The following is a 13,938-nucleotide window of genomic DNA, read 5'->3' as shown; positions in this document are numbered from 1 at the left end:
TATTTAAATCTCATAAACATTTACTATTGTTAATATTATTGTTATTTCTATCCTTATTCTCGGCACTCATCAACCATGAATTCATCTAAATGTATATTAACCACAGGACCGCAGCTTGAAAACCGCAACCTCTTGAGGGTTACAGAATTCACTGGGCCGCCGATTTGAGTGTAACAGACCGGAAGTCTCTATTTCATAATGTGACCGTGGCGTGTTTACATCCGCTAGCCACCTATCTAGCTAGCTAGCTAGCTTGTCAGATTGTATGTCAAAAAGAATAAAAAAAAACAAGACTGTATTTGTTGTAAAACATTTTTTATTTAATCGACAGTTTGTGTTATAATCTTCTGTCTTTTAGAACAACATTAAAACATGCAACACGTATTAATATGAATGAAGAGCAAATAAAACTAACAATAGCTAAAGCTAACGCAAACTTCCACGTTTTAATTTGGAGAAAAAGCGGAAATGCAGCGCTTGACGACAGAATTTTGACGCTTTTTATTTTGAAGAGTAAGCGGAAATGCAGCGTTTAACGGCAGAATTTCGACGCTTTCATTTTACAACGCACATTACTAAAGTTACCGCCAGATGGCGTTAATACCCACTTTCAATACATTTTGCATCACAGCCCAATTTAAAGCAGTGTGATTGTTGCGTTGCGTCCTCGACGCCCTGTGGGCTTGTAGATCTATTTTCGGCGCTCTGCACCGTTATACGACGGTTCATAAATGTACCGGGCGAAAGTATTATTAAATTAGGTTAATGAATGGATTATTTTAAATTAGATAGTTAATTCGTTATTCGTTAATTCGTTATACATTAAGTATGGCGTATTTTTTTTAGTTCGTTTATTAGATGAAAAATATATATAGCACAGATTTAAAGTGAGACTTTGGTCTAAAGGATAACAGTGTTTCCATTGTGGTCCTAATATTCAATTACTAATAAAAAACACACTGACATTTACATTACACAAAGTTGGTAGACTAACCACCAGGGGCGCTATCGTCAGAGCTACAAGCCCACAACGAGCTGCATCAGTGACGCGCTGTGGGTTTGTAGATCCGCTATTCACAGCACACTCCACCTTCAATGTAGGCTATAGTGGGTGGCTGAGGCTGTACACATCTACCTATTAGATCTGGCTCTTTAGCCGAATGGTAACATACACGGCTGCAACGACGTCGAGTCTGTGGGGGCTATAGCCCCCATGAAGAATTAAATAGCCCCTTTTAGCCCCCATGAAGATTTTCGTGGACATTTTATATTAACATTACAGATTTTCTGGGAATTATTAACCCTCTGTGACTCTGTCGCAAAATTCCGAAAATGTGAACCTCTCAGAGGTGTTAAAAGTACTCAAATGCTAATCAGGTTTCTTTTGTTTTCACCTAGCCAGGTATTATATGTCTACAGTACAGTGCCCATAGGCGGCGGGTGTGTAAGGCTAGGGAAGGCTTAGCCTTCCCAAAAATTATGCTGGGTATTTTTTTAAATATAAATAATATATGTGCGCAGCATTATATAGAAGGCTATTGTGTGTAGTGTGTGTGTGTGTGTGTGTGTGTGTAGTTGCTGCTCCCTGGTGATCGGGTAGGTAGGCTATACAGCAACTGGACTAATCAGCATATGATTGGCTACTATTGGTATGTCTGTAAACCTCGTCCGCTTCCAGTCGCTTTGTAGCAAACAGTAGCGCGCTGGTTTGTTTTGGGAAACATCAAAACGCAAAATGTATTTTCCAAGGCAAAGATAAAGTAATTCAGAAGAAGAAGCTGTGACTCGGCTGTCAGAACTCAGCACCACCACCAGTGCCCGCACGGTTCACAGTTCACACCACTGCAGCAACACTGACACGTTCAACGGAGTGACTGCTGTCTCTGTGCCGTCTGTGAAGAGCCATGAGCCGCGACTCCCGGGAGGGGCAGCAACACCGCCGGGTAATCTACACAGACTATAGTGAGACTACACACTGACTCGAGAAAAGACCCATATCGTCCAAAATAGGCAGTGGTGGAAAAAGTACAAAAATATTTTACTTAAGTAGAAGTACTGATTCTCTACTTGAAAATTACTTAAGTAAAAGTACAAAGTACCCATTAAGAAAGTTACTTAAGTAAAAGTATAAAAGTACCTCAAATTAAATGTACTTAAGTACAAAAAGTACCCGGTGTAAAAATGTACTTAAGTATAAAAGTAAAAATTACAAAGTACAAGTAAAAAGTACAAGTAAAAAGTACAACATGCTTTTCAAAATGCCTACAAAGAAATGAAGTCCAAAAGTGGCTTTATTTCAACACTCGTCTCGAAACTGGCCATTCATTATCAATGGCATTTAATGTTTGTGTTGGGATAAACACTAGAAACTGGCCATTCATTATCAATGGCATTTAATGTTTGTGTTGGGATAAACACTATAACTAAACTGGCCACTCATTATCATTACAAACATTACAAACAACTCAGGGTGCAAGCAAGCTCACACAAAAATATATTTCAGATTTAGGGGAGAATGGAGAGAGCCATTGCAATTTGCAAAACAGACATTATAATTGCATGAATTCACGCATTATAATTAGCCCTTCACTAATTAAGCCCCACCCACTCCACTTTGCAGGGCAAACTGTCTCCCATTGAGATGCATGTAAATTATTTCTCCATAAAAATAATCGATCATTTCATTAGCAAGAGCTTGAAAATGTCTTCTAAATAGAGTAAAAAGCCTACAGTAGGCTATAGGCCTATGCACAAATGTGGATTTCATTATTGGGGGATAAAGTTGAAACCGATATCAACTTTAACGACCATCCCGTTCGACAGACGTTTACATGCAATGCACGGTAAAGACGGCCTACAGTGATTCTTATTGCAATCACCTGGATGGGTGAGTCGTGTAGCATTCCTGACGTTAAGATGTGTACCGGTATGTGAGTCCCATACACATGCGCTGCATCTGCTGCTATTGCAGTTCTGTTTTCGTCACATAATGTGACGAAAACAGAACTGCAATAACCAGCAGATGCAGCGCACGTCAGACACACACACACACACACACACACACACACACACACACAGCGCGGCTCGCTGTTATTTATTCACCGCACAGAGAGACAGAGAGAGAGAGAGAGAGAGACGGGCGCTTCTTGTCCAGCTTTTTCAACGCACCGCACCACCATGCTTCTGTGTGAATGTGAACGAATGAGTGAGGCGATGACTTTATAAACTTTATGTGGAAAATGCGGAGATTGCGCATATTTCGCGTGGAAATGTGTAGCGAGTAACGAAAGGTGTCCAATTTTAATGTAGCGGATTAAAAGTAAGATTTTTTACTTGTAAATGTAACGAAGTAAAAGTAAAAATACAGAAAAATAAAAATAGTAAATAAAAGTACAAATTCTCAAAACGTGTACTTAAGTACAGTAACGAAGTAATTGTACTTCGTTATTTTCCACCACTGAAAATAGGCTAATCAGTCGTTGTCTGTGTATAGGCTATAATTCATTGGTAAAAGTATGCTAAATAACTCATTTTTAGACCATTTGGGAAATAAATAAATAAATCCGCGGCAGCTCGATCTAAGGGTAATGGACACATAACGGACACCCGGGTATAAATGCAATAATTTATTAACAAGAAAATAATGAATATTTACAGATATATGGCATCATGCATAAATTACAATCAACATGAAACATATTACTTTTATCACAATTCTTTTTGACTATGGCGTCTTCTCTCGTGTATCATCAGATGTCCGGCTCCATGCTCGCCTCTCCTTGGAGGCCAGTTGGGTCAAAACAAAGTATACCACATTGTGACAGCTGTAGTGAGTCTACAGTCCACCTGCCTGCTGGCAATATAGCCTGGTTGTGATATGTAGATGTGATTGATATTTTGCGTTTGTTTTTTTAAGTCATTCTATAACACAAAGTAATTGAATTTATTTTATGTATTAATTGTATTTTATATATTACTATGTTATTACTAATTTTATGTATAACTATATTACTAATTGTATTTATTTGATGTATTACTGTTATTACTAATTTTACTTCATGCATTACAAATTGTATTTGTTTTATGTATTACTGTTATTACTAATTTTATTTTTTATGCATTTATTTATTTTATGTATTACTGTTATTACTAATTTTATGCATTACTATATTGATAATTTAATTTATTTTATGTATTATTGTCTACATTACTAATTATATTTATTTTATCCATTACTATGCTATTACTAATTTTAATTTACTTTTATTTTACTATTTTAATTTACTTTTATTTTACTATAATCTATTTTTTATCGTTCGTTTTATCCATTTATTTATATTATTATCTAGTTATTTATATTGGTTTATTATTTTATTGTTTAGAGCCCTGATTGATCACATCTACATATCACCACTACCAGTCAGGATCTGAGTGACTCAGAACCCTGGTGACCTCCAGATGGAGCCACACTGGAGACCAGCAACGTCCTAAAGAAAAGAAAGAAATGCTCATTACTACTTTGTTCATAAAACAATATTGATTGAAATATTTATTAACAGTTTGCAGAATTACAGTACATTTCACAAAGCACAAACTCAATACAAAGACTGTTAACTGTAAGTGGACGACCCAATTAAGCATTACACTTGTTTACAAGAGTGTCCACCATGTTCAATTCATCAAAACATTTAGAGACGTACAAATAAGACACTTCTATATAGTCAAAGAACAGAACAGGAATTCATCATAAAGGAGGTAAAAAGGGAAAATAAACTTATACAGTGAGGGGAAAAAGGGAGTCAAGGGATTCACATGTCTTAATGACTGTTGGTAGGGCGTTCCACATTTTGGTGGCATAGGAGTGAAAATAATTTAGTCCCTCGTTTGTGCCGAATCTGGGTTGTACATGATTCGTTGCACTCCCTCTGGTGTTGTGGGTGTGGACTTCGTTACCATAAAGGAAGTATCTAGACAGGTACATGGGTATCTTGGTGGTGTATCGAATCTTGTGGACCAGACCCATTGCAAGATGCTGTACTCTGTCGTCGACCCTAAGCCATTCCAACCTGTCAAAGTGGGCAGGAGTGAGGTAGGTTCGGGGGGTGAGGCCAAGTAGGAGCCTGACCAGTTTGTTTTGGGAGGTCTGGAGCCTAGTTTTAAGGGCCTTTGAGGTGCTGTGGTACCAGGAGGTGCATGCATAGTCAAAGAAACCTTGTACGAGGGCTCCTGTTAAGGTCTTCAAGGTGTTTTTGTTGACCAGTGAGGAGATCCTGTAAAGGAATCTTGTTCTTTGGTTGATTTTTTTGATTACGTTGGTGGCCATTTTATCACCGGAAAGATTAGCCTCCAGGATGGAACCTAGGTAGGTAATTTCATCTTTACGTGTGATAACATTGTCACCAACTCTAACCAAGAAGCCATTTGCCTTGCTGAGATTACTATTAGATCCAAAGAGAATGGATTCAATTTTTCCCAGGTGTAAAGATAGTTTGTTATCAGCGAGCCAGGTGCAGATTCTACCGAGTTCAGAGCTGAGGGCCTTTTCAACCTGCAGTTTGTTCCTGTCCGAGACTAGCAGTGCCGAGTCATCTGCGAACAGGAACAAGTTGCAGTCACAAGCTGATGTCATGTCATGATCATAGTGTGTGTGCGTGTGTTGTATAGTTACCTTGCTGTGATGGAACTCCAAAGGTGATCAGAAATAGTTGCTCCATCGGCTAGAAACGTGCTCTTCACCGGCATGATGATCTTGTTCCTAAAAAAAAGTCTATAGTCAACCCTAACTGATTACAGAACATGATATAAAAAAACACAACTAGAAGGATTTAGGCCTGTCACAATTACCTAATCGCCAAGTATTTGAGATACTTTTTTAGAGTCATAATCGTCTCCATGTTGAAAATGTTCATTATATTGTCAAACATTTTAAAGAAATAATGCAAGCAACCGATCTACAAGCTCTAAATGTGTCACTTTGTAATTTACTTCTCTTTTTTTAGTGTATAAAGTTATTGAATTATGCCATGTGCAGCTTTTTGTTTACAAAGCCTACAAAAGCCAAAGTTTTATTTAGAATGTTAGTATGACGCAATTAAATTGTTACTTGTAATTTATTTGAGAGACAATTAAAATCGGCCATTATAAAACCTTAAATTCTGACAGGCCTAAACAGGTTCCAGTGGCGTCTACCGAACCTTCTAGCTCCGTCCGAGCCTCCCAGCGACCCAGAAGTCCTCAGCGGAAACACCCTGGGAAATCTTCGGATCTCAGGCATCGGCTGAGATCTCCATTCTAACAAAGAACGAAAGACACACACCCCAAATTAGCTTTGCTGTGTGCGTGCGTGTCCTGTCGCAACATACACATGCACTTACAGTAACGTTTAAGAATAGGGATCGACCAATTATCGGCAACGGACGATTATTGGCTTTTTACGAAGCCTAAAAAAAGCCCTAACCCAGGGCTCGAAATAGCGACCATTTTGGTCGCAAATGCGCCTGAATTTTAACCTTTGCGACCTAAAAATATATTTGGGAGCACCAGTGCTACTACAAATAATTACTGTGGTGCGCCTGGCTACAACGATCAATTCTCGAAAAACGGGCGCTCTGAGCCGCAGCCGCTCTATCCAACTCCACTGCAGACTCCTGTCTGCTAGCTGCACTAGCACTTGATGCTAACAAACCAACGTGTGTAGTTAACTACTCTTTGACACAACGGTACGGGACAACGTTGAGCGCTGCATCGCTCACATTCCAGAGCGCCTCGGCTCGCAACTTCACTATGTGTCAGAAAGTACATTATTTCAAGGCAGCGATTCAGAAAAGACCGGAGCGGTACGCTACGGACTCTGTGATTGTAATTTGTAAAAGAGGAGGAGGCGGACCGGCGTGTGTGTGTGCGTGTGTGTGCGCTCGCGCGCTTGCAAGAGAGAGAGAGGGAATGAGAGAGAGGTAGGGAATGCGAGAGAGGGAGGGAGAGAGAATAGCAGACTTGTAAGTGTTTCTACCTGGTTTCTACATAGCAGCAGTATTGCTACTTTTACTTAAGTATAACATTAGAGTAATTTTCCAGCACTGAAGTGGTAGGCATAGTGAGTAGGCATAGCTATAAATACCATGTTTTACATAGAAATTATTTTATATTAGAAATTCTAATTATATGATCTAAATAGGCTATGAAGGTGAAAAACACAAAACAAAGAAAAAGAAAACGGGTGATGTGACTGGCCGGAATCAGTGTAGACTAGATCGAGGGTCCTCAACTGGAGATGTTTGATGCCTCGGCCTCTTTGAAGAGATGGATGGATGAGGGACAGAAAGTCTGGACACTACATTTTAAATTCTGGCATGTATTTTTATACTTTAGTCATTTTATGTTATTTGTAAACCACACGTTATATTATTGTTTTTATGAATGTAAAAAATCGATTACATATTAGTGCTCCTTAGATTTTGGTGGGTGCTCCTAATTTTTTTCTGGTGCTCCTTCATTTTGAAATTGGGAGCACCAGTGCTACCAAGTAAAAAAGTTAATTTCGAGCCCTGCCCTAACCCTAAAGCGGTTCGTACCGTTGAGTTCCTCACTGAGAAGGCCCAGGTCCGAAGTCCTCCAGCGTCTACCCAGATCTCCGTCCTCCCATCCATCCAGGCCCAGGTCCGAAGTCCTCCAGCGTCTACCCAGATCTCCGTCCTCCCATCCATCCAGGCCCAGGTCCGAAGTCCTCCAGCGTCTACCCAGATCTCCGTCCTCCGTCCTCCCATCCATCCAGGCCCAGGTCCGAAGTCCTCCAGCGTCTACCCAGATCTCCGTCCTCCGTCCTCCCATCCATGGACAGACCTGCAGATCTCCATCTCTAGAGGCTCCAGCTGTGTCTATGATCTCCATCCTGAGAGAGAAAGAAAGAAACCATTAGCTCTACAAGCTCACAACACGTTGCAGTGTGAGCTTGTAGATCTGCTATTTTTGCTGAACGGAATAGGGATGCTGGGGTTGAAGTGGTTAACAAAAGTGTCAAAGACTTTGATTAGCTTGGAAAGCTGACAGACATTCAAACAGAGTGCCACTAGGAGGCATCAACACATGTACAGTCCTCAACATCTTTTGTAATTTGTATTCAAGTTGTTACAAAGACCAAGAGGCACGCTCATGATATGAGATATTGACTCTCAAACTATTGTGCAGATTTAGATTTATCCTAAAATATTTAAAACATTTGGATTACTGTAAATGATGCCATTCTTCGTACCATAACAGTACAAAAGCAGTTATCCATCCTCAGAAACAAGCAAGAACTATTCCTACTCACAGCTCATCAGAGTCCTCTGAGGAAGCCCCCGGGGGGGGAGCTTTGGAACGGATCTCTGTCCAGGGAACATCAGATCGTCTATCGATATCTCTAACAAAGAAAAAAAAAACACACCAAATTAGCCTTTCTGTGTGTGTGTGTGTGTATGTGTGTGTGTGTGCGTGTGTGTGTGTGCACTCCCTGTCCAGCAGCCGCGTTCCAGCGACGTCTACCGCGATCTTCATCCTAACAAAGAAAGATTGATTAGGGAGTGACCAAGAGCCAGATATATATTCTATCCCGTCACAACATATATACATAAAACTTTTATTTATAGAGAACATTTAAACAGAAGCTAAACATATCACTTACAGTAATAAACGTTTCAGTTAGGGTTCTTTTTGACAGGCCTAACAGGGTCTTACTTTGAGTCGTCTTCAGAGGAATGCAGATTCCTGGAGAGACCTGCAGTACATCTGGAAGAAAGACATGGCCGTTATCGTCTATGAATGGCTTCATAGAAAAGAGCTTCGCACATCACTCCCTTGTTGTTGCTGCCAATAGTCTGGATAGTCTATACTTCTTATTCTTGATGACAATTGTTTATGAATTTGATGCATTACTATGTGTTGTTGCTTAAAGTCACTCTGGATGTGAGAACTGCCTAAATTGTTGAAATTCCTAGACGTGATCAATTGTGGCTTTTTATGCCTTTACTGATAGTGAACAGTATATAGACAGGAAAGGGGGAAGAGATGGGGAGTGACACGCGGCAAAGGCCGTCGGGAGTCGAACCCGCAGCACACCATCTGGCTGGCTTGGCAGCATAGGTGCCCAGACAGTTGAGCTAACCATCCGGGCCACACTTAAATATTTAATTGAGCGACAATAATCGTCCAGTAAAAAGAAACCTCATAATCGTGAAAGGCCTAGAGCGGTTCTTACTGTGCGGTTCCTCACCGGGCAGGCCCAGGTCCGAAGTCATCCGGCATCTACACAGATCTCCGTCCTAAGAAAGAAAGAAATAAGGACTAAATTAGCTTTTGTTTTGTTGAGCTGCATATTCAGAACCACTTAAACCCTCTATAGATTTGATAAAACAGACCTTTAAAGAGAGCATTTGGTATATGCTCCGATTTCACTCTACACAAATTGATTTGCCAAACATAGCAGATCTACAAGCTCACAACACGTTGCAATGCGGTGTGAGCTTGTAGATCTGCTAATTTGGCTGAACGCTCCCCCCAGAATAGAGATGCTGGGGTTGAAGTGGTTAAAAAAAAGTGTCATTAAGACTTTGATTAGCTTGGAGAGCTGACAGACATTCAACCAGTGCCACTAGGAGGAATCATACTGCCATGCTATACTTCGTACCATAACAGTACAACAGATATCCATCCCAACAAGAAATATTCCTACTCACAGCTCATCAGAAGTCCTCAGAGGAAACCCCCGCTTTGAAACGGATCTCTGTCCTTCCACGACGTCTACCACGACCCATCCACCCTAAGAAAGAAAGAAAGCCAGATATACATACATTGTGTCCTTTCACATCATACACAAAATGTATAGAGAACATTTAAAACAGAAGCCGACCATACCACTCGCAGTAATAGAAAAGTCTAAGTGGTTTCTTACTTTGAGCCGCCTTCAGAGCCCCCCATGCAGATTCATCCATGGACAGCGAGAACTGCAGATGTCCACCTGTAGGGGCTCCGGTTGAGCCTCGCAGCATCTGGAAGGTAAACATGGTGGTTATAGTCTATGAATGGCTTGCACATCACTCACTTGTTGCTGCTGCCAATAGGAATTTGTGATGTCTGTGTGGCGACAATTGCTGTGTGTCTGTTTTTTTTATAATACATACAATTTATATAGCACTTTTCAAGGTACCCAAAGTTGCTTCACAAAACAGTAAAAACTAATTTATTTGAAAATAAACTAGATTAAAAAGGTTCAAAACTAGAATTTTTGGCATGTTTGTGAAGCTTTTCGGTTCCACACCAGTAACTGCTGTTCAACACTAACAGCTACATCCATGACCTCCCTGCAACAACATCAATGAAGTCTGGCTATGCAGACGACCCGAGTAATGTGTCCCAGTCTGGAGCCGTAGCTCTCATGTCAAGAAGCTGGATGCTGCCCTCAACACCGGATGGGCCACCCCAAACAAACTGCCTGCCTGTTCTCGCTGGAATCACTCCAACAGAGGTCAGACGAGAAACAGCCACGCTGGCCCTCACTGAGAAGGCACAGCTGAGTGAATCCCAGCCATCTCCTCCACAAGGTCGTCAGAGACACCACAGCACACATGCCTCAAGTCACGGTGCCCTTTGCCACAACACACACACACCAAGTCACGGCGACCTTTGCCACAGCACACGTGCCTCAAGTCACTATGCCCCTTTGCCACACAGGCCCAGGAACTGCTCCACACAACACCAGCTGACACCTCCAAGGCATCCTGGGTGAAGGCAAGACAGAGGGACCAGTGGAATACATCGAGGACCCCAAATATGTTCTTTGCCAGCACCTCCCCTGCAAGGAGTGGACAACCCTCAAAGCAGAAGTGGGACATCTCGGACAGTGCCCACTGTGAATGCGAGGATCCACTACAGACTGTGGAACACGTAATGACCATTTGCCCCAAATACCGGCCACCGAATGGTGATCGTGGCTTAGGTGACCTAGACAATGACACATTGTACTGGCTTGCTGCAACAGAGCTGAAGTTCTATGGACATACGGCAGAAGATGTTTAAGAAACTTATTTTTTGTAATTTCTTCATTTTTTCGGCAAACCTTTGTGGCATTTAATTTATGGAACATGTGGATGTTTATTTATTTATTGGTGAAGTTGTGGCATTCTTTGAAATGTATTGACACGTTTGATATATGTTTGTTAGGGATGTCCGATATTATCGGCCGATAAAGGCATTAAAAATGAATAACCCTAACCCTTAATTTTACTTTATTTATTATTTTACATTAAAAACATCTACAAGCTCACAATACAATAAGACACATGTGAGCTTGTAGATCTGCTATTTTCAAAATATTTTTATACATTTGAAAACTTGAGCTGAGAGATTAGATCATTTTAGATGAGACATTTTGCATAATGAGCCATTATTAATAATTACTTTTGGTATTTTAAGTACATTTTATACCAAAACCTTTGTACCTTTACTCGAGTACATGTTGAATTGTAACGGAGTATTTCTATATTGCAGTATTGCCTACTTTTATTTAAGTAAAAAGTTTGAGTTATGTTTCCACCACTGGAAAAAGCCTGCATATAATATATATATATATCGGTATCTGTTGATATTGGCAATTAGGAGTTGGACAATATCCAACACCGACTGTCGGACATCCCTTGATTTGTGTGATTTTTGTGAACGACCAAAGAGCACACCCAGTATGTATCACAAGGCTATTCCACCAGTCAGGTGTACTTATATCTACATCTCATAAGTGGCCATGAACTAAACACTACAGATATCACAATTTGACTTTGGCAGCAGCAAGAAACGACTGATATGCAAAGCTCTTCAGCCATGCTTTTCTCTATACAAACACTCATAATGTCCACATGGACAGCAGCCAGGATGGGGTGGTTCACACAGGAGACCAGGTTCAGTGTTCCAGCAGCATCTACAGTCATCTCCATCTACATCTAGAAAGAAAGAAAGACATCAGAAGCTGACCATATCACTCACAGTAATAGAAACATTTTAAAAGGATCTCTGGCTAATAAGACAAATATTCCTTAACATTATACTTGCCATCTATAACTAAAATATAAACCAGTTAAATATTTTATTTCTTTCATATAATCTTTTACTGGTTAGATCCTTCCAATCGATCCAATTTCAATACTTGTGTCCGTATCAGAGTGAAGATTTCAACTTGAATGTAGGGCATTGGCCCTACATTGCCTACATTGCCATGCCTTTCTTTTATCACCAGAGATATACGGTTCAACAACATGCTCACACTTTGGGACTTGGGCGTCTTGTTGTTTACTCACTTGTAGTTGTTTGTCGATGGTGATTGATGATGACTGCAGCCCCTCGATTGATGAAAGAATGACAAGTTTGGGTGGTCTCGACGGGTGTGTTTATTGTTCCAACACCGTGAAAACTATAAGGATATAGAATAAATACAGTTACAATCGAATAATCTCATAGTTTGACTACTAAAATCTGTGCAATAAACTTGTCACTTCAGCAGTACAATCAACAATAAAAATGGTTAATTTATGGTCAATTATAAATACAGTGATAGAAAACTCAAGTCATTTCAATTATAAGACAAGGAAAATGCACAATAACCAAAAGTACCACAACCAAACAAATACAATCATGAATGATATACTCCGAATGGAAACTAGACAAATAAATAATCATGTATACCTCACTCCGCGTATCGAGGGTGCTAAAGGGCTGCATAACCAACTTGAACCTCAGGGCACATCAACAGTCACCGATGGTCACATTTACACATAGTGTGACGGACAGGCACTGTAGACAATAGACAACTTCAGTCACTAAAAGTTCACTAAAACTGCAAATGTCACAGGCTTTAACACTGCTTAATCAATAAGAGTACAAACATAATAAGAGTCACATAAACAGTCAACATTTCATACCGTGTGGTCTGGTGCAAACACACACACACACACACACACACACACACACACACAGGTGCTCTCTCCCTCTGCTCACTCTGGAGTCTGGCTGTGTGAAATGAGTCTATTGGTCTGAGGTGAGTGAAGCTAACAGGCTTCAGCTATATATGGATAGTGTCACTCCCTCCATGAACAAGTCAGTCGTTTCTGTTTACTGATGATTTTATTGAGCTCTCACTCTCTCAATAGACCAACGTCAAAACTGATGAACACCCAATGAATAAACAACGATCAGTACATGAGCAAACTTAAGCACATAAACATAACGAACATGACAATATAATGCATACATGATGAACACATGGATTTACCTCACTGGCTGCATAAGGGGAATGAAGGGAATGGAATGACAGGAAACCCATATGAACAACAAACGCAGTCAAACTGTAACAAAAACAAATCGCATCAATTAAACTCATATTCAAATCAAACATACACCTTAAATGTTGACAAAGAACGTAAAACATTGGTTCAGAAACAAACAAACAAACCTTGGTTAATGACACGCTTCTCTCAAACAATTCATGTCCTTCCGTCTACACGGAGGCTTGACAAACAATGTTGTGAGCCATCGCTGGTTCAACACCAAATAAGGACATGGCACCGGACGTGACGCAATTCCAAATTACCTTTCCCAATATAATGTGAAATAAAACAAAATAATGACTGGGGAGCCCCCATGAGGATCATCAGAACTCTTCGGCTCTGCTGGATGTATCGATATAAATATAAAATCATATCTATTTATTGTATTACATATAAACGTATTTATATTAGTTTAAAACAAACCGTCATCTGTCTTTGGACAATATGTCTATAATATGATAAATATTAACTAACCAAGTGACTAACCAATCACAGCGCGACCGTCCCTTCGGGCAATAGGATCTTGGAACGGAAGTAGGTGCGAGCCTAACTTCAACTGGGAGGAACATCAAGGCCTCAATGTTTGGTTCCG

At 40.3% G+C, this 13,938-nt stretch overlaps 1 protein-coding gene across 5 annotated transcripts; it reads right to left on the bottom strand.

Annotated features, from left to right (window-relative positions):
- Positions 1–3,660: 3,660 nt before the first annotated feature.
- Positions 3,661–13,515, bottom strand: LOC308333919 (uncharacterized protein). Of its 5 annotated transcripts, none has more exons than XM_080790450.1 (13): positions 13,472–13,515; positions 13,292–13,364; positions 12,706–12,813; positions 12,321–12,433; positions 9,926–11,966; positions 9,711–9,793; positions 9,233–9,296; positions 8,713–8,763; positions 8,309–8,533; positions 7,572–7,888; positions 6,195–6,291; positions 5,669–5,767; positions 3,661–4,487 (listed from the first exon to the last, which is right to left on the bottom strand). In XM_080790450.1, the coding sequence occupies exons 9-13, from the start codon at positions 8,530–8,532 to the stop codon at positions 4,421–4,423; spliced, it is 804 nt and encodes a 267-aa protein (XP_080646576.1). In that variant the 5' UTR covers position 8,533; positions 8,713–8,763; positions 9,233–9,296; positions 9,711–9,793; positions 9,926–11,966; positions 12,321–12,433; positions 12,706–12,813; positions 13,292–13,364; positions 13,472–13,515; the 3' UTR covers positions 3,661–4,420. The 5 variants fall into 5 exon arrangements, with proteins under 5 accessions (XP_080646576.1, XP_080646573.1, XP_080646575.1 ...); XM_080790447.1 differs by having other exon boundaries at positions 9,248–9,296; XM_080790449.1 differs by having other exon boundaries at positions 5,669–5,755; positions 9,248–9,296.
- Between the last annotated feature and the right edge of the window lie 423 nt (positions 13,516–13,938).

This window comes from Protomyctophum bolini (assembly GCF_963924005.1).
Source record: "Protomyctophum bolini genome assembly, chromosome: 19".
NCBI classification, from domain to species: domain Eukaryota; kingdom Metazoa; phylum Chordata; class Actinopteri; order Myctophiformes; family Myctophidae; genus Protomyctophum; species Protomyctophum bolini.
Note: the sequence above shows the minus strand (reverse complement) of the source record. Positions and strands in the feature narration are given on the sequence as shown.